This window comes from Myripristis murdjan, chromosome 13 (assembly GCF_902150065.1).
Source record: "Myripristis murdjan chromosome 13, fMyrMur1.1, whole genome shotgun sequence".
Lineage (NCBI taxonomy): Eukaryota > Metazoa > Chordata > Actinopteri > Holocentriformes > Holocentridae > Myripristis > Myripristis murdjan.
This window is the reverse complement of record NC_043992.1, coordinates 20,750,384-20,777,631: the sequence shown is the minus strand read 5'-3', so window position 1 is coordinate 20,777,631 and position 27,248 is coordinate 20,750,384. Positions and strand designations below refer to the sequence as shown.

At 41.4% G+C, this 27,248-nt stretch overlaps 1 protein-coding gene across 2 annotated transcripts; it reads right to left on the bottom strand.

Moving 5' to 3' along the window:
• Positions 1-583: 583 nt before the first annotated feature.
• Positions 584-27,220, bottom strand: golim4a (golgi integral membrane protein 4a). Of its 2 annotated transcripts, none has more exons than XM_030067779.1 (16): positions 26,487-27,220; positions 14,544-14,618; positions 13,816-13,865; positions 13,181-13,234; positions 12,277-12,427; positions 11,432-11,514; positions 11,203-11,286; positions 8,361-8,558; positions 7,908-8,186; positions 7,136-7,413; positions 6,017-6,093; positions 5,766-5,842; positions 4,760-4,969; positions 4,502-4,570; positions 4,089-4,178; positions 584-1,853 (listed from the first exon to the last, which is right to left on the bottom strand). In XM_030067779.1, the coding sequence occupies exons 1-16, from the start codon at positions 26,671-26,673 to the stop codon at positions 1,698-1,700; spliced, it is 2,118 nt and encodes a 705-aa protein (XP_029923639.1). In that variant the 5' UTR covers positions 26,674-27,220; the 3' UTR covers positions 584-1,697. The 2 variants fall into 2 exon arrangements, with proteins under 2 accessions (XP_029923639.1, XP_029923638.1); XM_030067778.1 differs by having other exon boundaries at positions 7,136-7,422; positions 26,487-26,673.
• Between the last annotated feature and the right edge of the window lie 28 nt (positions 27,221-27,248).

Below are 27,248 nucleotides of genomic sequence, written 5' to 3'. Positions count from 1 at the left end.
GGCCATCAAATGTGGATATATGTTGTGTGCAAGTCACATTTGGCTTGAGAGTGGCACGAAGAGAGAGATCATGGGCTGACTACAATCAAGAGGAGCCTTCCTCTGGGGAGCATAAAGGCTCTCGGAAAATATGACTAGCCACTCATTACATTTTGCAATATCCTGCATGCAAAAAAGACATTTGGCCTGAGGGTGGTGCTACAAGAAAGGTAATGTGGCCATCAAAATTAATAGGGTTCATCCTCTCAGGAGCATGACTTTAGATTTTGAGATATGTTTCCTTGAAGTAAAATGTTGAATAGCCAGACTGACAGATGGATGAATGACTGACACAGTCATTCTTAGGCCCCACCTTCCAGTGGAGCAAAAAAATAATCACAATAGCCACTAGCCACAATTGAGTGAGAGTCACTGACACCCTAAAATGAATCGTAATGTTAGTCACCATGTTATTGCTGCCTTCATCTTTCAGACATTTTTGTAGCATCATTGGTTTCTTTCCATTTAAAACTGATTCTATCAATTTCAACTGGCAGCTTCAAAAGGCTGAAAACATGCAGAGTCAGACCAAGCAGTCAAAATATCCCAAAAGCCTTCACCATCTTTATTCCGCACTCACACCATTCTATTCATATACATGTTTTAATACAGTCACTTTTTTGTGTCAAATATAACTGGTGGAAAAATATGTACAAATTGTAAGCACTTATATTACTATACATTGTACAGAAGACTAAGGGTGTTGGTGGAAAATGCATTAAGATTTGAGGATTTAATTAACACCGGCAGTCGAGGTGGAATAGCCCTCAGTTCAAAGCCATGATGAAGCAATATGCAAAAGGTTCAAGATGAGCAGGCGCACTCTTATCTGTCCTTGAATGATGTCCTGCTGAAAGAAGTTTGAAAATGAAAAATGGCTTTGAAAGCAAAAACAGGTTTCCTAGATTGGAAAGGCACATGACAATATGACACTTTCATCCAAGAGAATGACATATAACACAACATTTTTTTTAAGCGACTGCAGTAACGTCAAGTGATGATATGCCTGCATGTCAGCCTCAAGAAGCAACTTATGAGCCAACCTAATTCAGTCAGGGAAAAAAATAAAAATAAAAATAAAATGCTGCACCTTTCATGATTGTCTGAAGTGTTAAAATCAACAATAAATAACAGAAAATTACTTGATTGATTGGAATGCAAATTGTGCTACTGGTAGCATTACGAGGACCTAAGGATTTTCAGAGCTACAACAAGGAAATATGCTGCATAAAACAAATATAAAAAGCCTGAACATTGGAACAAAATCATTTATCTTTGCTTTCTTTACACATACTCAAAGACGGCACACAGTAAAAGTACATTCTCTACCCTTTTGCTGGTAGAAGTGATAGAAAAAACATAACCAGACAGGCAATCAGGCAGACACGCAGGTAGACAGACAAGCAAATGCATGTAAAAATATATTTATTCCTCCTTAAGTATTCTGTCTGTCCATTTCCACAGTGTAAGTTGATCAGTTCCAACTCCACAGTGATGGGAATATCATCCCATCTCCGAGCAAAGCACTCTGATGATAGCAATCGGACATCAGAGTGGATGACCGCTGTTACTCCTTTGGAAAAACGGGAACAGAAAGACCTGATCGGCCCAGAGGGCGGCTGAGAAGGCACTGCTATTGGTCAATGTCTGCTACTGTCTCACATCTCCGCCCTCCGATTGGTTCTCTTGTCCCGTCCGACCGTGTCCTCTTCTACCTCCTCTTCTTCCTCTTCGTAATTCTCTTCCTCGTTGTTCTCCGTCTCCTTCCTGTGATCGCCCTCTTTTCTCGATGCCTCCTGGTTTTTCACTTCATCCTGAAACACAACACAAAGCATACAATGTAAATTATAAGAACTCCACTTTATATGTTAAAATTATCAAATTGGTACTCTAAGATGCAAATTGGTACTCTAGGATGCAAATTTTCTCAGATACTCAAATTAGGTAGCTTTCCTGATGAAATTTTTTTCTCCCTGTAGAAGTGACTCAAACATTTTAAGATTCAAAACACTATGAGGTTACTTGGTCATCTTTAGCGTATTTACTCAAAAAAGTATCAATAAATAAGTATTTATCAACATTTTAGTGTCTGTTGACACTGGAGACAGCAAGCTATAGCTAACAGGATTGCAAAGAAATCAACAAAAAATAAAATTCAATTTAAAAAATAATGAAATAAGTTCAATTCACAATAAAATTAAATGAAAAAAAAATAAAATAGAAAAAATATATTAAATAAATAAATACAAACATCTGATTTGAGAGTCTATGACAGTGAGAATGAGTGTTTAGACTATTTTTATGCTTTACCAGCTTACCTAATCACACTTATCCAATGTATGTGATGTTAACACTCACATGGTGACAATCAGATAGTTAGTTCCACTGTAAATTAGTGGGAGCAGGACAGCAGTGAAAATGTCAAGCTGATAAACATTGTCCAGATTAACTGCAGGGCATACAGTGTTTAAAGTGAATGAATGAGATTAGATGGAACTTGAGGCTCTCTTCAGCTCAAGTTACAGAGAAACATAAGCACGTTCACTCCTTTGGTGCTTGGCAGAGTGCAAAACACTGATCAGACCGAGGAACTGACACAGGTCCTTACGGCACCGAAACAGCGTCATGAACTCCTCACATGGACGGATTTGATTTTAAATAATGGAAAAGCCTTTTGAGTCTTGCAACGTGCCGTCATTTTCATGTTTTTAAATTGAATTTCTATGTGGGATGGAAAAAAGTTCCTCGACCCTTAGGGCTTTTGAAATCTTTTCAAATCCCACTGGACAGACTCATAAACACATGGCGGTCAAGCTAAAAACAAGGCTGTTTTCTTAGTTCATGACAAGCTCAAAATTTGGAGGCAGAGTATCACCTAAAACTCTCTAAGCTAGGAAAATTCTCTCTGATACATTTAAATCCTGAATTAAACTGCTTATGAACATGAATTAAGCACACACGTTGGATTCACAGTGCTCATTTCTGACAAAACGTGTAAAAAAAAAAAACCTCAGACTGTGAAAGACCTGAACAAAAAGAGTGTCTGTGGAATAGCATGTACAAACTAAATGTACTGCTCTTGCTCAAAAGAGGTCAGAGGTCAGGATCAGCTACAGCACAACAATCCTGGAGCTAAAACAGAGTCAAGTGCCATCTTGCTCAAGGACACTTCAGCAAGATGATGGCGGGTCAAAGGGTGTCCTCAGGTTGACCAACATTTCTCTCTGAAAGGTTACTTTTATTATATTAGTGTTTCTAGTCAGCCTAAAAATGCTCCATTTTGGGAAGGCTGTAGCACCATGACCACTAATATTTAATAACTATTTCTTCATTTACTTGGAAGCCCATTTTTATTCTCTCTTTGACATCTCTTTGGGTCATTTCAAAGCTCTTGGGTAACACTGCAGGACCTTGTTGTACATGATAAAATGTTTTGACAGCACATCCGGAAAGTTAATATTCACTGCACACCCTCTGAAGTAGTGATTATACAGCGGGGAGTCTGACAGAGGTTGTGTGCATGTTTGTGTGTTCCTACATGTCGTCAGTGTAATGGTAACCCGGCCAGTATGTCCTAGTAAATGAAGGAGATCAGGTGTTGTGTCTCTCCAGGTGTCAGGTGACCGCCTGAACCTGCTTTACCCAACTCATCTGTGTGAGTGAGTGCAGGAGCCCACAAGCATTTTGTGGTTTTACTGTGCTGAGATCAATGAAAGATAGACACAAGCTTGTTGGATTCACTGTATTATTTAATAGTTTTAAAGGACTATTTTGTATGATATGGCCTGCAGAGTGCATAGTATATTTAATAATATAATGCATTTCTCTGGCTTTATTTGAGGACTGCATTCAGTTGTGCATCTCATTTACAAATACTGCGGTCTTCTCAGCTTCTCTTTATTTATTACGCTTTCATAGGTCTTGTGGACTGCAGGGTGGCCTAGTGGCAAAATCATAAGCTTTGAGGAAATGATGCTTTTTGGGCTGTGACAAATTTTTTTTTAGAAAAGTTCGAAACCCTCCGACTGTGCCGTTCCTGCAGAACATACCTGTTCTATGTTCTCCTCATTATATGGGTCTTCACCTTCCTCCTCCACCTCCTCCTCTCTTTTTATACCACCAGCCAAGTCCTCCTGCACCTTAATGGCCAAGACAATAATTTAAAGAGTTAACAAGTGGCCTCGTGCTGCTCAGTAGGTCTATCACAAGGTGTCTGCAAGTTTTTACAGACCTTTTACAACCTTGTTTAATACCAGACATAATTATGTATAAGACTAATTTTAGCAATTTGGATAAACATGACTGAAGACCTGTCATTAGTCTCCTGCTGGGACTAGGCTGATTTCTCTCTGGGGAAAACAACACACCCAGAACAGACCTCAAAAAATGAACCAAATACATTTATTGCCATAGTTAACTCTATTCTAATTCTGAATAAAATATGAGTGTGAGTGTTACACACCTCATCCTCTCCCTCTTCCTGGTACTGTTCATCCAAGGTGTCTTCTTGCTGATCTGGGTTTCCAGCCATCTGAACATACACAAAAACATGTTACAATACGACCTATGTATAGTTTTTGTCCTTTCCGTGAGTTGCAAGTTGAAATGGTTCTTGGTGCTGCCTCGAGTTTTCTCCCCTTCTTTCTCTTCCTGTATCATCCTCTACTCCTCTCGTTCTCTCCTTGTCCTCCCTCAAACTCTTCCTGCACCCATTACTCACTACCAGTTCCTCCTCCACGGCAGGCTGGTCGGGGTGTGGATGTGTGTCCCTGTGTTGGGCTGGGGCCGCTGGCTCCTCTTCCTCCTCTACCTCATCTTCTTCCAGCCCTCCGACCCTGTGCTGCGGCCGCTGCTCCTCGGCCTCCTCAAACTCGTCCTCTCCCTGGTTGTTGGGGTCGTCCTCGGGATCCAGCTCTCCATCGACGGCCCCCTACAGCACAGGAGGAAATCACACAACATGATGGTGAAACAACACCACAAGAGGATGTGAGGAAGGCATGAGATGCAATAATAAACCAGTGGATACTTACTGGAATGAGAAGAAGCTAAATGGTGAATCAGTAAGAGCAAGATAAGTAATAGAAACACATCATTTAAAGCTGCTAGGCAATTTTGCATGTCATAGGCCCAAGATGGCAAGCAAGAGGTAACTATGAAATAGTATTATGCCTCCACGATATCAAAGGGGTGAGACAGAAAATTTCCTGCCAATATGCACAACCAACACCTAAAATTAACTTGGAGGGGATGGGACTCGTCTTCTCTGTTGCGAGGCGACTCCTAATTTTTTTCTGATACTACATCTACGCTGTTGCATAACAATCCTACTTACTGCAGTGTTGAATGAGAATAAGAGGACATGACACAATAACAGTATAAGTGGTATAATGCTGGATTCACAGAGTGGAGGAATAATAAATTGGTAAGTGTGTTGGAATAAGACTGTGATGGATAGTGGCAGTCAGTGTATTCTATCAATTGGCTTGCAGTTTTGAGGAATTAATGGATTACCGGGTAGACTGACGGATGGATGAGCCGACAGAAGATAAATAAGCCAGTGTGAGATAGAGTGGGCAGGGAGGGAGGAAGGATGGATGATTTATGGATGGATGGCTGAATGGATGTATGACACATAATACTGGGCATGAATATTAAGTGACTGCTTGAGCTGGATGAATGAAAGGAAGAGTAGAAGAGTCAAAAGGGGGATGGATAGTTAGTTATACCTGCTGGTGTGATGGTACCCTATGATCCATTTCTTCAGGTTTCTCCTCTTCCTCATGTAACATATGGGTATCCCTCTCTGTTAACACACACAGTCACATAGACAAAGCATTAGCATTGAATCTAAGTTTTCATTGTAAATAACTGGCTTTTCCAATAGCATTAGCTTCATTATACATTTCATTTAAAACACTACTGTTTGCTAGATCTATCAAAAATGTACAGAGGGTTCAGGTTTATTGTTTCCGCACACCTTCCTCATCATCACCGTGTGGATCCTCTTCGCCTTGGACGATGTCGTGGTCCATGTTCTCATAATCGGTCCTCCTCCTAAAGACAGCATCAACAACACAAAGCAGTCAGAAAGAGCAGAGCATCTCTCAGCTGCCCTAAAACATGGGCTTTGAGGTCAACGTCAAGGTATGTGGTGAAAATCTCAAATAGGCACTCTAGGATATATTTCAACAGCATATTTGAAAACGCTTTGTTTCATTGTGCCATTCATTCAGACCCACTTTACATTATTGAAGGACTATTCCCGTTTGTCCATGAATAGACACAAAACTGCACATTTAGCTGCGTGGAATTTTCAATTTTCAGAGCTTTTGGTCCTACACAATCTTAATCTCCTGGATTATGGAATGGACTGTTCTTGTAAGCATTTTAACAGAGAATTGGCATAGCAAATGACAACCTTTAGAGAGAATTTTAATTTCCAGCTTCCAGAAAACGGATTCTATTTATTTTGTTGTGTTTGACAATGAAAAGCCTGTCTCGCTAAGCATTCATTCCGAAAATGAGTCTGACAAAGATTATTTAGAAATATGACTGACAGCTCTGTTCAGCCTGAGCTGCTGCCCACATCTCTAAAGTCGAAGTTCCTTTTCACCTCTATCAACCTGGCTGAGGTTTAGACATAATCTGCTGCCAATTATGCTGCTATATGGGAAAAATTCTTCACCCAGGAGTTTTTACATCATTTTGTCCTTTACCCAGTGCATCCTAAATTATCTGTCTCATAATTAATTATGTATGTCCCTGTGTATCTCAGCTCTGATTTCTTGCAATACAAAATGTAAATTAAAACGTTTTTCACATAATAATGAATCTAATACATTCAACAATTTGTTAATGGACATATAGTCATGGACAAAAGTATTGGCACCCCGGGAATTTTTCCAGAAAATACACCATTTCTTCCAGAAATTGTTGCAATCACAAATGTTGTGGTGCCAATACTTTCATCCATGACTGTATGTAACAGATTTTATGGTAAATGTTTTTTCTGTTTGACAATTTTGAGGTAAATCCACTTCCTAAAATCACTGCCTTGACACAAAGAATCACACACACACAAATGGTGTGCTCTGACCTCAGGTGCTCCTCTCTCAGCAGTTGCTCCCTTCTGTCTGCCTCTCTGTGCTGTTGCTCCTCTCTCTCCCGCTCCTCCTTCAGCCTCTGCTCCTTCAGCCTCTGCTCCCTCTCTCTCTGGGCTCGCAGGGCTTCCTGCCGCATCTGGATCTGCCTGCGCTCCTGGGCCCTCTGGGCCTCCAGGCGCTGCTGCTCCTGCTGCTGCTCGTATGCCGACTTCTCATGTTCCAACTGGGAGTGAGCCTCATTCTGCAGCTGGGCCTCCTGGTGCAGCTCTGCCTGGGGACCCTTTGAGGAAAACAAATAGATGCAAATGGGAAAGGCATGACACATTAAGGAGAAATAAAAAACGCAGAGTTGCTGTTATTTTGAGAGCTAAGCACAGAGGTAGGAATATAATTTATCCTTTGGGAAAAATTAATAGATGAAAATGACAGCATAAAAAAATGAGCACAACACATAACAAATGGGCTACTGCTAATCAAAGACATAAACGCTCAGACAGGTATAATTTATCCTTGTTCCACTGGGAATAAATGATCAACACTTGAAACTGTGTGGTAGCTGTGTCCCTGATTAAAAGGACAAACGGCACTTCAGTGATTTATAACTAGGCTGCCTGTCATGCTGCTCAATGGAGATGTCTGCAATCCTGAAACAATCTTAAACCAGGTCTACACCATAGATTGTAAATCCAAATCATTTTAAAACAGTTCCAATCATGTTCAAATGTGGCCCTACAGTTCAGAATCCTGTTTTAAACCAGTTCTGACCGGTTGTGGCTGGCGTCTCTGGCGGTCCAGGGCGTTCTCATCCGGCTGCTCCTGCTCTGGCTCCTCCCCTTCCTCCTCATCCTGTGGTTGGTCGGGGTCCTCCTCCAGTTTCTGAGGCTGCCCCGCTTGGGCCATCTCCTCCTCCGCCAGCTCTCTCCGCCTCTCGGCCTCTCCCTCTCTATCCACGTCCTCCTCTTTCTCTGGTGAGGCATGTTGGGATACGGCAGGGTGCGATTCAACTTTGGCCTGGGCGTGCACCTCCTCCCCTTGATGGTCCACCTGTAGACGAGATAAGAATAGAATTCAAGAGGATGTGTATGTTCATGGCTCTATTACAACTTTCCAGATGAAGGTGCATATGGGTTAGCTTATGCAGGCTAACAATAATATAATTTTTTTTACCCTCATAGTGAAGATAAAATCAGCATAAATGCATTCCAAACTCGACATTACCCTGGACTGAGTGTCTCGGTGATCACCCTCCTCTTTGTGCTCCTCAACCAACAGTGTGGCTGGCTGCGCTTGATGGACATGGGACTCGGGCGCTGCGGCAGCTGCTGGTTGCTGAGGGACGGGGTTTTGCTCAGGGTGTCTCAGGCTGGGCATCCTGTTCAAGGTCTCCTTCAGCTGTTTGAACTCATTCACCTGCATCTGTAAGAGACACACACACAGCCATTCTGAAGATAATCATACAGTATGACAGCTGTCACACCACCATGGTGTTACATCCATTATGCAGAAAAGCACAAGACAATTACTACACATCTGAATCTTTATTGATCCCCCTGCATAAAATAAGACTAAAACACAGCTATCTCACCACCATTAGACAACAAATTCAAGATTTTATTGTCCCTAAGAGGGAGATTTACCTCACTTACACCTGGTTGTTTCATGCGTCTTGAGCATCTGGACTAAACCCAGATGGGGTTTATCTGCATAAAATGCAAGCGTAAGTGCACTCAAGACGCACATGAGACGGCTACAAATCTGATAACTCAAACCCTCTCTGGAGGAGGCTTGACATGCACATTTGAGACATTGTATTACACAAGTGCAAATGCATCCATCTCTCCGAGACGAATTTGACAACCAAAACTCCTCTTCCTCCTCTACTTGCTAAAGAATCAAGTATAAAATCATGCGAAGAGATGTCCCTCAAAGCAGAAACATGTATCTACACAACACAACAAGCCTGAAGGCATGTGGCACAACACTTTCTAAAAGTACTTATTCATTCCACAAGCAGCAAGCAATCCACTCCCACCAATCCTGGCTAAACTGAGATTGACCTCTGGACAGTAGCAGTGCTGGAAATGGTATTGTCTCCCTTTAAACAAACAAAAAATGCCTGACAAAATGTTTATTTTGTAAGCAGTATTGAGGAGCTGGAAAAACAGAACGAAAAGAGTAGGTGGGTGGTCTCTTTTTTCTTTATTGTGGTATTAATCAGATTGCAAGCCATACGACATGATCAAGTGTAAATGGGGTGTTAAGTTTGCAGTAAGGTAGAAAAACACAATACATGCAAACATAAAGCGAACTATAGAAACACAGGGACCATTTGGGATGAAATTAGGTAGTCCTGCACATTGCAAAACTTCCAGATTTCCCTAAAAAAAAAAAAAAAAAAAGAAATATGATGGACTTCTGTCAGAAAATCTGGAAGCTTTTCAAGTTGCAGCAGTGTGTGGGGCTCCTTCTTTCCTTCACTTTGTCCAGTTTTGCTCTCATGCACCTGCACAAAGATGAGTCAGGCATGCAAAAGCTGTTCTTTTGCTTTATACTGAAAATGAGGAGAACATAAAACTGTGTGACAAGGGATGTGGGAACAAGGGGTGGAGAGTTAAGCTGTAAAATTTACTGAGATACAGCACAGGGGACACATAAGCACTTCAATCTGTTTGATGTAGCCTGTGGTGGTTGTAGCTTACATCCTGATGCTTTGGGCTCATCTCCTCCCCTTCATCTACATCCCTCCTTCATAAGTGAAGTGGATTTAATTTGCAAAAGCAATCAGGGATCAAAGATTTCACCTTAATTAAGCTGGTCAGCCTATTTCATGGAGAGAGCTGGTGGTGCAAGTATCTAGTATCCTCGCTGCATGAGAGTTTTACCTTTACTTATCTGTCTGCATACAGACAACCAACTGAATTCATTTGTTCAAAAAAAAAAAAAAAAGACCATCTAGTTAAGTCTATATCATCAAAAGCCCCCCCTCTTTCTGCCAGATAAGAGGGCTGAATTCTGAAAATTCTTTCAAAATTCCTCTCCTCTCTTTTCCTCTCGCTCCACTCCCTCCATTATACCATTATATTTTTCTGCCTGATTGGCTGCAGCGTACCTTAGATGTACCGCTCTGACAACCCTGACTAAACTGAACCCCCCGGGGCGGAGGAAAGAGGTGTGTGTGCGTGTGTATCAGTGTGTGCGCGTGTTCTCGTCCATCTACAGGCAACGATGGAAAGCAGGACAGACTTTGAAACAAATTAGCAAAGGCAGACAGAGAGAAAGAGAGAGTGTATCCATCCGTGCGGACTAACTCAAAAGAGGGCAGGGTATAAAACAAATCAGCACAGTACTGTATGTTCAGGAAACTATTCAGCCCCTTGGAAGGTCAGACTCAAGGAGAAACAGCCACGTCTGGTCTAATTACCCAAAAGCTACACAACACCTATGGCATCTTTGTTCCCTGCCTGAAGAGGATTATGCAGTCCACTCCAATAAACATTTCGGTTTCTTTATCAAGACAGTAGCAAGGCTGAGAGGAATGCAGAGCACTTATGGATGGAGTGATGGGAGTTACTTTTAACAATACACCATCTGCAGCGACATATTGAGTGCAGGATTTAAGTGGCCTACTTTATCCATTTTTCCTATATGGCCCCATCTTTCATAATTATTCCCACCCCAACTGTTCTGAGGAACGAAACGCCAGGGGAAGAAGGGCTCATTCAGATTTGCGGCACGTATTGTGCAGCTGTAACCATTTCCCACTGTCCATCTGTCCTTCTCCATCGCTGCTGCCCTAGCCTTGCAAAGCCTATCTTCTTAAACTCTGAAAAGTAGAACTTATTGTTGACAAAAAAAATGTAACGTAAACCTTGTGTCGCCCAATCAACTAGTCATCAGGTCTTTCCTTTCACCATAAAAACAAAAACAGTGTTTTTTTGGCGCGTGTGTGTGTACGCTGCAAAAATTCTTCTAGGTGTGACGCTACAATTGATCATAATTCACTCTTGTATCCAGTGACTGCAGTGAAGAGCGGGGCTTCATCTCTGTGCCGCTGGCCTACCTGAGCAGCGGCCAGCGCGCTCTTGTGGTCTTCAAGTGTCAGTGCAAGCTCGTCGTGGGCCGCCTTCAGGTCTTGATGCTGCAGCTAAAATCCAAGAAAATCGTCGGATTTAGCAAAGCACAATGAGCGCAGGGCAGTTTTAAATTTTTGCTGGCTCATTTCCATAAAACCGCAACAAAGCTAACTTCAGGTAGATGGATAAAAGGAAATGGAAACGGCGTGTCCTCACCCGTGCGCTCTGCAGCTGTACGTGAACTTCCTGGTGGGCTTTCCTCAGCTGTTTGTTTTCCTCTCGCAGGTTATAAACATTCTCTGCAATTATACAGACAAACAGCAAAAAACAAAAAAAAAAGAATCACTTATACTATGCATCAAAAATACTTGATATTTTGACACAAAGCATTTGCAAAAACAACTGTAAACAACCAAATTCATTATTAATACCAACTGTATTTTTTCCTGCTATTTTTTCAATCCATTAATACATATTAAAACACAGATTCTACTTGTTAATCCCCATCCCTCCTGAAAACACTACAAATACAATTCTGTGTGTAGCAACGTCAGAAAGCAGAATAACCTATAAAAAAAGACTTGTTTCTTAGCAATGCACTGCAAAAAATAGGTTTCAAGCCAACGTCTTATGCTATGACATAACATGAACATTTCCTAATTTTGAACTAACTGTACTCAACTACATGAAAATGCCCATCAAGAGCAGCAACCTTGGCCTCAGACATGCAGTTTTTCATTAGGACAGAAGATGGAGACAAAGTCAAAATGTTCACTGATGACACCATGACACACACACACACACACACACACACACACACACACACAGCTCCCATCTCATCAATAAGCAGGGACGGTCATACAGTGACTAGGCAACATGTGTACAGAGTGTGTATTTACCTACAGGAACAATGTATCGGAAGTTCATGCCCATATCCATGCATATAAAACTCTCTTATGAGGAATAAATGGTAGCCGCATATCAAAAACAAAGCAGACCAAAAAAAAAAAAAAAAAAGAAAAAAGAAAAAAATTCATATTGCTGGGTATATGCATCAGTACCTTTCAGTTTGGAGATTTCACTTTCTTTATCCTGCTCCAATTTGTTGTAGCGGTCCTTGTGTTCGTCCAGCAGCCGGCCGTGGTTTTCTCCTTGGATTTGGTGCTGCTCCTGCAGCTCGTAGTACTGCTTCTTCAGGTCCTCGTGCTGGTTCTAACACAGCAAGAAAGACTGTCCTCATTTTTTCTTCATTTTTGTGGTTTGTTTTCTTATTTTTGTAAATACAGTCATAAACACAAAAATGAAATCCTTTCTCTTCATAAAAACAGCTAGGACAGGGGTGTGAGACTCATATTAGGCAGTGGGGTGTGTTCATTCATATGAGATCTCATGGAGGCCAGATTCTATTTTGCAAATGCCAACATGACTCGATTGGGCACAGGAATTTTTCAGGCTACTTTCTGATTTATTATTTTAAATCATTTTGTAGCTTACCAGTTAATGAGAAATTGCAAGTTGGCATATGAAAACAAGAGGGAAATGCAACAAATATGTAGCATACATGTTTGCCATTTACCTCCCATAAGAAAATATTGCTCTTTTCATCTTTCTTGACAAATTCTACATTCCATGTTCAACCTTTTTTGATGGCATGCTTGTGAAACTAACATGACACAGCAACAGTGAACAGCTGGCCATGTGGTTTTTCCTGTACTTAAAGCTGATTCTACCTCTGGCCAATGCACATTTGTAATGCTAGGTCTAATTAATTTATCATGACTTACTGTTAATCATTTATGGATCTGTTTGGCATCGAAACCTCTTATTTTGCTTATTACACATAGTTGATGTCATAGTGACTAGGTGAGGGATAGTGTGTGTATCTGTGTGTGTGTGTGTGTGTGTGTGTGTGTGTGTGTGTGTGTGTGTGTGTGTGTGTGTGTGTGTGTAGTGACTGAAACATACCTTTAGCATCTGATGTTGCACATGCAGAGAGTTGAATCTGCCGTTGGCATCTTGCTGTTTGTACATAAAAACAACAGTTTCAAAAACCTCCACAATTCCTCAGTTTATCAAAGCCCCTCAAAGCACAAGAAACAGTTTGGTTTAATAAGCTCATTTACAGCACAAACAATGCTAAGGAAGATAAATGTTATTATCAGTAGCAGTACTCATAGAGGTAGTAGTCTACTTGTGTAGTGCTTTCCAAGATAGGTAAGAAGTGCTGTGTAAAAGATTAAAAAGAAGCAAATGCAAGCAAAGGAAGAGCCATGAAAGGAAAACAACAACTTAGTTAAGGGGTGAGTCAACCCCATAAACTCTGATTTTTCCATGCATTTTACTAAAAGTAGCTTCAAAATTAGAAAAAAAAAAATATTTTCCATATTGTGCAACAATATCACATTTTTTTTGTATGGGTTGCAACACTTCACTGAATCTACATCACACTTACATTGAGTGAATTTTCAAACCCAAACATGCCGTTGTTTTACAGCTGCACTATTACATCTAGTAGATCTAGATGTCTTGTGAATAATTTTATATTTATTTGTAATGGGACGGGCAGGGTTGAAGGAACAATTGACCATGAGACAGCGTACCTTCTCCTTGTTTAGCGACTGCTGGGCCTCCAGTTTGTAAACCAGGTAATCTAGAAAACAGAGGAGGTCATCAGCTGTTAAACGATTCATAAAATCTGTGTTAGTTTTGAAAGAAAAAAAAGACAACTTATTTACATCATGCCTCTCTTTTAACAATGGAAACCATAAGCAAATGAACATGAGGACCGGCTTTAGAGACCACAGTATTTCCATCATAATTCATTTACAAGACTGGGTATACCAGTGACCTCAAGCAATGTATAAAAACTACTGGAAACAATGAGTAAACCTGAGGAAAAAACACTGTTTGTGACGGTGAAACATCATAAAGCTATGGTGACTTTTATATAAGCATAACTATCTTGTTAAGTCATACATGTAGACACTGTTACACCTCTTATGGCACGACTCGTTCCTCCTCTGTACTTTTACTGAACATTGCCAAAGTAAATTACCCATATATTATAGCAGTTCTAAAAATACATATATGTATACATATATATTTTATTTAAGAGGGAAAAAAAACTATATTTGCTTTTATTGTACTGATACAAATTTCAGTCTTGCTAAATATTAGTAGGTAGGTTAATACTCTTTATTGGTGAGCTATGTGTTTGTTTTCCCACATGAGATGTGACATCTTGATATGAAAAATATGAATTTCAGTGCCTCTCTGAATGCAGGCGGATGTTTGAGTCAGACTGGAATGTAGGTGTTACTTCTCTCACCTTCTTTGGCTTTTTTGTGCTCTAACCTCTCCTTCTGAAGAGACTTTTCCAACCTGGAGCGATGCTCGTACACCACTGAACCAGAGATAGAGTGGGGGGTGGGGGGTGGGGCAGAGAGAGAGAGAGTGAGAGAGTGAGAATGGGGAGGAGAGGGAGAGAGAGAGAGGGAGAGAGAGAGAAAGAGAGATAGAGAAAGAGAGAAAGAGGGCGAGAGAGTGAGAGAGAGAGAGAGAGAGAGAGAGAGAGAGAGAGAGAGAGAGAGGATGAGAACAGAGGGTTAGTGTGAGGATGCTCTCATCGGGCCAACTGGAGCCTAAACTAAACAGAGACAGCTATAATACAAATATGTACACTGTGGAACACACACACACACACACACACACACACCGTCTGACCCTCTTTCCAGAGAAGTAGAAGGAGAAAGAGGAAGAATGAGCATTTTCTGAGTGAAGTGACAGAAAAGTCTGATATGTATTTGAACAGGCTGTGCTCTCAGATCCTGCTCCATCAGCAGGGAGCTGCAGTATTCCTCAGCAGGCCGGGCTCCAGCAGCATTTACAAACACTTCTGCTGCTTTGTTTGTGCCTGCTTACGCACCAGGTGGGCAGTGGCTGTCTACCAAAAGGAACAATGAGCTCTAGAAAGTTTGGATACGTGCAGGAGAGCATTTGAAAGTCAATTTGCTATTAAATTTCTATAACTTCTGACTATGTGTAAAAGAGGAAAGGGGGCAATGCATCCCTGCATAGCACGTCCAAATCCAAATGGATGCCAAGTGTGTCAGCATGTGCACTTTATGCTTTAACGATTCCCTGAAATGGACTCTTACTTTCTTGATCTGATGTATTTCCTGCTGTGTTTAGGAGGGCCATTGAGCAGGGAAGGTTCATTCATAAATGTACACCAACAGGAAAGACCAATTTTATTTGAAGGGATAGGTGGATGAGAGGGGATTTGCGAAGATTTTATTGGTTGAGATTTTATTATATCACTATTTAAGATAATACACTTTACAGGAAATGTGCACACTGGATGGAAAAAACACCAGTCTGCATTATGTAAATTGTGTTGTGTTACATAGTTGAGGTCAAACAACACAGGTATAGTGGTTTATAGATGAATTTTATTCTTTTATTCTTATTCCGCATGTGTCAGTGGAGTCTAAAGGCTCCTCAGTTCAATCAACCATCAGCAATTTTGCACAATGCACCTTTTAAAAGACTCTAGTTTGAACCTTGTACTCTCATCCTTTTATAAGTGCATGGAAAAGATCACACCTAACACGGTTATAGTTCTGAAAAAGCAACTGAGTCACTTTCACTCCGAGTACATTTTAAATGAGCATTTTTTCTCTTTTGCTTCAGTAGATTTTTACAGCAGTACTTCAGCCATTTGTAGTACTCTTTCCATCACTTCTTTTAGCCTAATTATTAGGTTAAAACAAATTCTAAGAAATATTTCCAAATCTATTTGACTCGGTGGTCCTCTGCTATCAAACAGCTGTGGTGCTCTTCCTGATAGCACCACTGAGATCCCACTCCAGCTCACAGAATCACTTTCAGCCTCTCCAGCTGTCCTCTAATCTTCCGTCCCCGTGCTCTCCTTCTCTTACACATTCCCCCGTTCATTCCCTCCATCTTTTCACCTTCATTAAATTCAAGATTAGATTAAATGAAACGTAAATTATCCCCATGGGAAATCAAGAGTCACTGCAGCATACCACAGGATTTACTGTAGATAATAAAGCAAAGTGTATCGAGCTAGTGCAACAAGTAATTACAACAAAAGAGCATCCTGAGGATAACAATGACAAAAATGAATAAATAACAAGTTGCAAGTCCTGCACAGGTTCATCTGCATCTACTTGCTCACACTATTCACCTGCTCTACCTAGGATTTTTTGTTCTTGTTCTTTCCAGTGAAGCATCGCTGCAGAGCCCACACACAAGACACCATTTGAGAGAAAACTCCTGAGGCCTTCAGCAGGCAACAACGTGAGCCTCAGCAGCCTCTGACAGAAGCAAACAGAGAAGGTAAGAGAGAGACAAAGAGAGAGAGAGAGAGACAGAGAGAGAGAGAGAGAGAGAGAGAGAGAGAGAGAGAGAGAGAGAGAGAGAGAGAGAGAGAGAGAGAGAGAGAGAGAGAGACAGAGAGAGAGAGTCTGTGTGCGTGTCAAGTGCATCCAAAAGAAATGGGCTAGCAGAAAAAGTGTGTGAGCTCACATGTGTGCTTGTGAGTCTGCTCATATGGATGTGTGTGTGTGCGTGTGAGCACACTCTGGCAGAAGGGATGCTAGAGTAAGCAACAATCACAAATGAAACAACAGAGGGACAAAGAATGAAGGCAATAAAAGAAAAAAAAACTGGGGGAAAAACACAGCCTCATATGGGATGAGATTAGTGCCAGCAGAGATTGCATTTGCATATACATTTAAATTTGTCTCGCTCATGCTGAAGCACTGAATTTAAAAAAGGATGCTGTGGTGAATTATTCAATTTTAAAAAATGACCTCATAATGCACAATTTAAAACTGCATTTCCTGATTCAGATTCAGTTTCTTGATATGCACATTTGGGCACATGGCTCTTTAATTCCATGAGTATGGACTGGCAGGCACTCGCCTCGCCTAAGGCTCCCAGCAGTCACACTCTTCACTTAGAAAACCAAAAGCCATGTGGCACCGTCCCTCGCTCATCCCCTCAGCCAACGCTCCTGACTCTGTGGTAAAGGCGCAAATCTTACCATTTGTTTTATGATAGTGAGCAACTCCCCAACTTGATAATTGTCTAAACACATGTGGGCTTGTTCGCTGCTAGCTGCTGGAAAAGTAGCGGTTGGCAGCTGACTGCACTGCCGGGCAGTTAAATGTTTGAAAAAAAGTTAGTCATTTTGCACCGTGCATGCAAAAACATGGCTCTGTTATCTTCTACAACACCACAACCTGCTATCCAAAAGAGACAATGCTGCAAACAAAGTTTTGCCGGGCTGCAAAAAAAAAAATTCTTTTGAACAGTTGTAGCTGTCTGTAAGGTAGCAAACTGATGTGTTGGAAATCTGCGCTGTGCAGAGCAGATTCAGTCACTGGCTGGAGATGAGTGAGGCTTAGAGCCATGTGGCTTGTGGTTAGCAAAGAGAAAAGTGTGAGCCTGCTGTTGGCAGGCTCGGAGGAGACGACTGCCTTCCAGTGGATGCTCAGGGAATAAAAGTCTCTTGCACATGGATGTATGAACCTGAATTAAAAAAACTGAATGTGAATTGAGAAAACCTTGATTGGTGTATTCAGGAAAATATTTATTTAATTCAATTTTACAATATTAGAAAGTACTATGGAATTTAGGTACAGTCTCTGCTGGCACTAATCCCACCCCAATCCCGCCCCACTTGCTTGGACCAACCTGCGACTAGCCTGTCAAAAATTATATAATAATAATTCTTGTATTAGTTTAAATGTTTTTATGTACTGTAAGCACTTTGAGATCATTTGTTTGATGTAAAGCGCTATAAATAAAATGTATTATTATTATTATTATTATTATTATTATTATTATTATCTTTCTCCTCTTTCTCAAACTCTCTTTTCTGTTTTTCTCCAACTTTCTGATCTTGCTGGGTGGGTTGTCAAACTAATGATGCAGTTTTTCTTTCTTAATGCCAACTGAACAGATGTAAGAATGAACAATTAACTGCTTTAAATAATAACGCTTTAAATCCACAGGTATTAACTGTTCTACTTATATGCAGTGTAGAACAAAAAGGTTATGAGGACGATACAGAAAAGAAACAATTAAAATTAACACTGGTCACTGAAATAGCTTGACAGTTATTTGTTAGACTCTTTGAGTTAATAACCTGATAAAACTGACACATTTAGCAATGGGGTTAGGTACATTTTTTACTTTCTTCTTTACATCTGACCCTATAGCCTGACCTGCAAACAGGAGGTTTTGTTAAACAAACAGCAGCATCCCAGCACATTGACTCGATCTGACCTTTTCAAACAAATGGTCCTCCCTGCTGGCATTTTTCCCCCCAGCTCTCAACTTTTAGAACACTGCAATTAATATCAGGATGCTTAAGGGATAAGCTTGGCATTTTTCAGCCTATAGTGTATTAAAACATTGATTCCCATAATATACCAGTACAAACTCCCCACTCTGTTATAGCTTCTTTCCAGCCAACAGACTTTGACCGTGCGGTGAGTTTCTTCATTTTCAAAAGGACATGTAAAATTGCTTTCAGGCAGAAAATGAGTGACCTGTTGGGCTGCGCTGAAGTTGAGGTTGCAGCAGAGTGCAAACTTTCTCCTCACTACAGCTAGAGGTTGTGCTGTGTACCGTAATAAGTGATGGTAATCGATATTTCAATACAGCCTGCTTTTAAAAACACTAAACCTATCCTTGAACTTTTAACAGCACTCAAGAACTGCTGCTTACTGCTACATCTGCCAGTGTCGAACAAGCTGCACTATGAAAGGCAGAAGCTGCTTCACTTTATTTCAATGATTTCTTACAAGTTTCCTTTGCTCAGTGTCTATATTAATGATTTGACATGTACTTTAACTGCCTATCTTGCACTACTTGCTGTTTCATGCGTGGAATGTGTTGTTTATTTGGTTTGGACTCTTTGCGTATAGTGTGGTGTCAGTCAGTACTGATGTGGATAAAGCAGATATTCAGATATTTCACTCTGTTCAGTTCCATCATGCCGTCCCAAAAGCAATTTTCACCTCTGGTTGTGCATTAAGTGAGAGGTCTATTCTTGTTTATCTTATTTGTTGCTTAACTGCACCCCCCAGTTTGAACAGCGCTGTTTACTTGTCAGACATTGAAAATTAATTGATATGTTTAACTTTTCGTGGCACACAGCCAAAAGGCATGGAAACCAGTTAGCACACACTTCCAGTCCTGACTACAGGGAGTTTAATAAAACATGACCACTAGTCTGTGTCAGTATTATATGTTCTACTGACTAGCTGACTGACTCTGTGTGTCTTTCAAACTGCTGCAGTGGATGATTTGTGAACTGGCTGCACAGATAAAAGTTGGGGCATATTTGCACATTTAAGTAAGTATGAAATATCAGTAAGCCTGTGTGAAAGTTCGTGGAAGTGAACCCTCACGGCAGTGTGAAGTGAAGGTGAGGTAAGAGATTTTGCAGAGGTTTAGGGTGGCCCTGGGCTGCTCTGTGGAGGCTCTCGAGCTTCTCAGTGGTCTGTAGAGCCAGAAATGAAGTCAGATCGCTTTTAACTTGGTTCAGGTCACACTGGACTAGACACACCTTCTCTCTGGAGTGCACGGCACAGACAGACAGAAAGCACAACATGGGTGTGTGTCAGAGGTCAGAGCAGCTCTCGACTGGCAGGCACTCAGTATGCTGCCCAAAGTCACTTCAGTGAGCCAGATACTTGCCAATGCGGCACTTGAACCTGGACAGATTTTGTAACCCAAAGGACCGCCCTAATCTATATGACATATTTCATCAAATAGTAAAAACAAAACAAAACGGTGTGCTATACCAATTCTCCCTAGAACATAACATGACTTTCAGAGCATAGAACATACATGCTTCATCCAATCCTTATCTATGGTACTAATTTTTCACCAATACTTCAAACGCGTTTTTTCCCTTCCTGTAGCCAAAAGCGATTTCCACAAGAATTTTAAGTGGTCTAAGAAACAATACAGCATGACAAATACACAAATATTCAGATAAACATTTTGGCAGAGGTCCCACTTAGGCTTTCTGTGGAAAAGTTGGTAATAGCGTCTACAACACCGGCTACTTTTCCCACAACACTGCAGCCAAACTGAATGACATGATGAATAACAAGGCAGTGGCTGGCCTCTGTAGTAAACAATATGTGGAGAATTAATAATAAGGCAAAACTGAATAGTGTTGAGCGACTTGGGAAAATAATATTTTGGATGTGCTGACAGGGCTGAATAAGTCAAATTTACTGTATTAGTGACACAATATTAAAGTTTTATTTATGTATTTATTTCGTCCTTTTTAACGATAAGTTGCTGGGGACAGTGCACATTAATCGGTTAAAAGAAAAGAAAACTGTAAATGAGCCAGAGTTCGCCCACAGAGCTGATTTCCATTTGTTGCTCCAGGCTGGGTCGTCACAGGCATCCCATCACCATGAGAGCATACAGTAATAATACAAATATTGTTTGGATGTGACATGCATATGCAAGCGAAATGATTGTCCTCAGGAAGGAGGGGGAAGTAGTGACAATGGAATGTAGAGGAAGTGAGAGAAAAATTACAGAAAGGAAAATGTGAAAAAAAAAAAAAAAAAATGCTCCTGCACCATGAAAACAAACACTTTGTGTGAGCACCCAGGTATACACTGGTCACCATGTGGCACAGTTTTTTATTAGTGGTCGACCGAAATGGGTTTTTCAATGCCTAATGACAATATATTTTGTTGTGTTTTGTTTTTGCATGTGATAAAATACAATTTAATAATAATAATAACAAATGAGACACAAAATTGCTGCACTTAAATCAACATGTATTTAGCACTAATGCTATTATCGCTGTTGTCTCAGTTTAAGAAGATCTGCGCTCTATCTGCAATGCACTTATTTTAAATTTTAAAAATGTATCAACAAAATAAATTTCAGAAAACTAAACTTTGTAAAACAAACAAACAAACAAACAAACAAACAAAAAAACCTTAGGAATGAATAATAAATGAAATTTTAGAGCACTTAACAATATCAGCAGATAAGGGGGAGCACTAACATCGCTCCATAGCAGCCGACATGAAAAAGCTGCCAGCCGATGTGCCTGCAGACATTTTTTCTTCAAGATATTTACACATTTATTGTACCGTAACTCCTCCTGGTTTGGTCAGCTGATGCTGATATGTTATAAAACAATTACACAACACTGGAATGACACACCAGATGCACTTCTAACTAACAGGCCCACACATCCAATCATTTTACATTCACACATGTAACACAAACACAACATAATAAATGAAAGCTGACTCAAGATAAACAAACTCAAGTATTCAAGTGCAAAGAGTTTCCAGGGCCTCAAAGTAATTAAGGAATTTTCCCACACTGAAATAAGCAACGCAATACTACTACTGTTACTACAAGCTAGTGACATAATTCACATCAAGCCTCCAAACACACAGCGGTTTCAGTGATTCATTTTCCACCTCTCCTAATCTCTTCCAAACTTCAGTGAGCATGGGAATGAACTCTTATTGATGGTGGGTTTCCCCTCAGGCCAAGAGGGCAGATCCATTGTGGGGCAGCTGAAGTGCATGGTCAGAGGCAGAACAAGGGAGCCCTCTATGGCGTTGACCTTTACTGGTCTCACGGTTTAGCTGAGGAGAAGATTGCCTTGGTCAGGGTTGGCCAGTGGTGTAGACTGGAAATACTATCAAATCACAAGCTCTTATGAATGGACCTGAGCCCTGGAGTTTTGTTTGTGTGTGTGTGTGTGTGTGTGTGTGTGTGTGTGTGTGTGTGTGCGTGCGTGCACATGTGTGTATATGCACAAACAAAACCCCAGAGCCCAGTTCAATTTAAAAGTGACTTTGATTCAATATTAACCTTCAGTCAGTCCAATAACACACAAGCCGCTGTGTGTATGGTGTGTATATGAGATTAAAGACCTACTGGACTGTGCGTTGTAATGGCTACTGTCTTCAACAGGTAATCAGATTCAACCGAGCCAATCCTCTCCAAACCCACCTCATTTACTACACTGGAGGAGCATTAAAAAAACTTCTGAGAATAAGTCCACTGATGGAAGATCACAGGTCAGGTCACAGAACCATAATAAACTTCATTATGTGACATAAAAGATCATAAATTCATTATAAAGTTGCTTTTTTCCCCCCTGTTATGTTGCCTATTGCAATTTACAAACCAGTTTCTTTGTAACATATTGAGCCACAGTCAACAGTCTTAAATTTGACTCTACAAGGGCATTCAGTCATTTTATTTTCAGTTTGCATGTATCAGAGGGGTTAGAGTGAACACGCACACAGCTTCTAGTGGCACATTGTGGGTCTCAAACTTCTTCAGCCTTCACTCTTCCACTGTGGTAATTACTGCATCTGTCTTTCCAGCGTTAATCCACCGCAGCTACCGCAGCACCCAGTAATCACAGACTTAACAGATACTTTTCAAAGAAAAAAAAAAGGTGATTACACGCTGGATTACTCAGAAGACATAGTCTGGAGTGGACTGTGGCTGGCTGAGCCGGCCCAGCTGCCTGTTAGTGAAACTCTAGCTGTTCTCATCTTAGCAACCTCAGACAGGTGGGAACCCAGCAGGAAACACACCTCCTCATCAACACAACTGACTGATTTCAGGTTCAAGGATGAAGTGGACGGAGCCATTTAGGACCATAAAATTACCAGGGAAGAGTTCTGTAGCTTAATGCCGGTACCACTGAAGCTGACAATCTTACAAAAAAAAAAAAAAAAAAACTCAAAACAAAATGCTGAAATCAAAAGACGCTGCTTGTCTTCACTGACTTCACTTTAAATTAAACTGAAATAATCCTTTATATTCTGAGTCTAGACAAAGATGTGTACTGCACCTTAATCAAGTCAAAGAACTTTTGCTGCTTACAATATTTGTTTTGGAAAAAGTTTACTTCATTTAATTTATCATTATGTAACAAGTTTATGAAGCTATTCATACAAATCAGACCAGAACTTAAATGACAAAAACTCCCAAAACTTGATGCTGCTTCCTCTTAATACAGAGAGAAGGCACAACTCTCAGTCAAAGAGCAAAAATATTTCTTTCCTTTCAAACCACGGTTCAAAACACACCATTTTATCTGTCAAAAGCCTTCAGGGGAATAAACAGCGGGAATGTTACAGGGCTCGTTAATAAACTGCCAGTGAAAACCTCCTTTAATTATTTGCCTCCAAATGAGACAACAGCAGAAACAAAGATGTGTCTTTGCGTGAGTGTGTGTGTTTGTGTGTCTGAGCGAGTGCGTAGGCGGATAACTGAATTCGTGTTTAAATGTGTGCGCAGACACATTCATCAGAATGCCATGCAAGACCACAAGTGCCAGTTGTTTTTTTCAAATAACAACTGCCAGCCTGTGGTTATAGTGGGTAACAGTGAATCAATACGCCTGGCTTACAGCCCCCAAGCTACGGCCCTCTTCTAAATATAGGTCACTTAACAGCAATCAACAGTTGAGCATGGATATCAAATGAACCATGCCTGGCGATTGAGTGAGCCCTCCATCACCTCACAACAATGAAAGCAGGGGTGGAGAGCGGTGCTTCAGCAATGTCAATGGCCCCTGAAAGACAGCTGACCTATAACTCTTTCATTCAAAGTGTCACTTATATTCTTGTTACGCACTCCACTTCAGCATACATATACGGCAGCCCTTCGAAAAGTGAAATTCAAGCCAATTGTGTAACCTTGGCGCCATAACTGACTAACTGTGTTAAGGTAGCTGCTTAGCTCTAGGAAAACAGAGGTTCTATTGAGGTGGGATTTAAACAAGGCCAAACTTGAAGCAGTTGGTGTTTTCTTATCTTGTTGAATAGACGACGGCTGTCCAGCGTCTTCCAGTTACCTTTGTCTTTATAACGGATACAGTTAAAAGGGAGAAAGGGATTCAAAGGAGGTGTCAGAACATTTTTCTCACATGAAGCTGCTTACTTAACAGGCTAACAACACCTGTCTGAGCAGTAAGAATTTATTGAATAAAAACGCAAGACTAACATATTGTGTTTTACAAGGCAAAATAAGGACACAGATAAAAATCTGTTAAAGCACAAAAAGCAGATCAGCGTATGCCTGTCAACAGTAAGATATGTGAGAGCTCCAGGGCAGGTTGGCTGGACTGAGCCAGAGAGATGACTGCTGGTCAGGAGGGAGGCATGTTAGATTAAAGGCTGCATTACATAAATAGGTCCTGAGCTGGCTAAAGTACCGGGACAGTGTTTGACTCCCAAGATGTGGGCAGGAAGTTGGTTCTAAACGGATGGAGCCCTGTGGATAAAGTCTTGGCCCCCCACTGTGTGCTCCTGAAAACGCTGCATGATGGCAGGACATGAGATCCCACATCCCTGAGAGGAGGATTTGACCGTGTTTACTGGCAGTAAGGAAATCAGCAAGTTCACTGCAGGGCAAGACTACTTAATCCTTAGTGGATGTAGGGGGTATAAGGAGTTCCTGATGTTGGGGTTTTAAAGTAGAACCGAGAACTAAACAGAGAGCCTAAGTCATCCGAACATGGTGATAAAGCAACAGGTTGTTCTTAAACTACTGGCTCAGAGTATCGATGGTGCGGTTCTCAGTTGCAGCCATGTTCATGTTCAACAAGTGTTGCTAGGTCATGGGCGACTCTAAACCAGATCTGTAAAGCACTGGCATCTTGTCATGATGCCACTGCAAAGCGCAGTGGTACATGCACTTTGTTCTATAGAGATGACTATTGGTGTTTTCATAAGATGTTTACACGCAAGAGATTTTTTTGATTAGTCATTAGTATTGTGGATATGATGACCAAACAGATTAATGCAAATAACAAAACAAACTACAACAGCCTAATAAGATCAGAGAATTGCATTCCTTTTCTGTGATGCAGCTCGTAAAATCTGAAAAGGTGCAGCCTGCTGGCAGTGTTGAGCCTGGTGTCCAGGGACATACCCGCTTGAACTGAGTCAATACCCCTGGTTATTTGTAGAATACAGCTCAGCCACCTCTTAGGCTGGCATAAATCTTCATGGACAGTATATGACATATTTGCTAATATCAGACCAAAGTAAGTTAAATGAAGATCTGTTAAAAAATAAATGCATACTCTGAATTAATGTTTACTTTGAAAACAAATCTTCATTTTTGAGGTAGCGTTTTGCCTTACAGGGCAAAGATCACCGGCTCAAAGTTTGGCCACTTTTTTGTTTGCCACAGTCTCACTGGGTGTAAGTGCTGTAAGTGGTGAGCAGATGCTGCTTATGACCTCACGACTTTAGAGGGCTATTATCTGTCTGTGGTTGAGGTGAGCCTCAGGACACAGCCTCTCCAACCAGGTGTGTCTGCACGAGTGTATGTGTGTATGTGTGTGTGTGTGTGTGTGTGTGTGTGTGTGTGTGTGTGTGTCATAGCCTCCAGTAAAGCAATAAACCTAACTTCTGAGATGGGGTTGTGGGGTGGGTGGAGTCTCCTCATACACTTACAGTGGGCCTAAGAAAGAGAAATCCGACCTAATAAACTGTGTTGAACTTTAAAGCCCAGGCTGCTAACTGATCTTGACCTGATTTACAAGATTAAATAGTTACTTACTCTAGGTCCAAGATTAAAGAATGGCTCTTGGCAAAACTACAACCTGGCACCACTACTAGACTTCAGCAACACTGACTTGTCGGACAAAAACTAGACGCTTTTCAGTCAAACCTGGACACTTGCAACATAGTTTCCAAGACAAAGTGCAATCCATGCTCCAATAATGTGGCGCAACCTGAAACACCAGAATACGTCCATTTCATGCGACCTCGCGTATCATTAACTTGACTTTATTGACCCAGTTGAATTCACTGGAGTCTTCTGTCACATTCGGCATGAAGCCAAAACAGACTGGCACTTTTCTTTGACAGAGACTCAACCTTTAGATGTAGGTCATACTGCTCGCTACCGCCCTCCATTGAGTATTTTGGTATGTGGAGACTATAGGAGTAACAGGCGAAATTGTTGCAAACTTTGACATTTAAATTGATGTGACTGATGTATTGGCTGCATGCCGATTTGATAGGGATTCCCTTGAGTGGGTGCAGTTGCAAACACGCAGGGCAATACAGATTTACTGCCAGATTTATTAATGCACCTCGGCGCGTCACTCTTTATATTGAGATAGCGGGATCTTACTGAGGCCATAACTTAATCTCAACTCTGTTAAACCCCAGTCACATCCCAACCGCGGTGTGTTTACCTTGGAGCTGCGCCGAGAGCGACTCTTGGTGCTGCTGGTACTTCAGTGCCATCGCCTCCGTTCTCTTCAGCTGTTTGTGCATCTCGTAGGAAATCATCCCCCCGTAGATCATCCCGCACACCACCGTGATCAGCAGAAGGGACTGGAAGATCCTCCGCTGCCGCCGGGAGCACACCCCGTTCCCCATGTTGGACCCGCACCCCTCCCCGCTGTCCGGGCGAACAAGCCCCGTGTCTGCTGCTGGAAACTTCCGACTCAACTTTTTCCTCCTGTGGTGAGACCGAAGTCCTCCCCTCACTCCCCGAGCATTTCCACGGAGAGAAAACGCCTCTTTAAGTGCTGGGATTCCGTGCTGTACACATTATCGCAACATAGTATCCGCACACGACTCTCCTCCCGGTTGTACTTCAAAAGCAGCGGCTCAGATTTTCGCTTGACTTCACACTCACACACACACACACTCACATCAAAGTCCTCTGTTTGTGCTGTTTGCTGAAAAGCAGGACTGACTGAAGCTGTATGTGGGGCTCCCGTCGCTTCTTCACCACTGCACAAAAACGGGCTTGTGCCTTTCCACGGTAATGCTGCAAGGAACACGGAAAAAGTTCACAGGAAAGTAAGATCACAAGTCCCCGAAGAGGCCTCCATAGCACCTTTAATTTTAGTTACGTGTCACCCTAAAACCAGCTGCCTGCCATCCAACTGCAACTCCAAAGGAAGTCCCTCCTCCGACAAAATCCCAAATTTCCCTATTCCCGCCCT

Coding starts and splice junctions, on each gene's coding strand:
- golim4a (XM_030067778.1), bottom strand. CDS start 26,673: ATGGGGAACGGGGTGTGCTCCCGGCGGCAGCGGAGGATCTTCCAGTCC. Junction 14,619..26,486: donor GCTCTCGGCGCAGCTCCAAG/GTAAACACACCG, acceptor TCTCTGGTTCAG/TGGTGTACGAGCATCGCTCC. Junction 11,287..11,431: donor TACAGCTGCAGAGCGCACGG/GTGAGGACACGC, acceptor CTTGGATTTTAG/CTGCAGCATCAAGACCTGAA.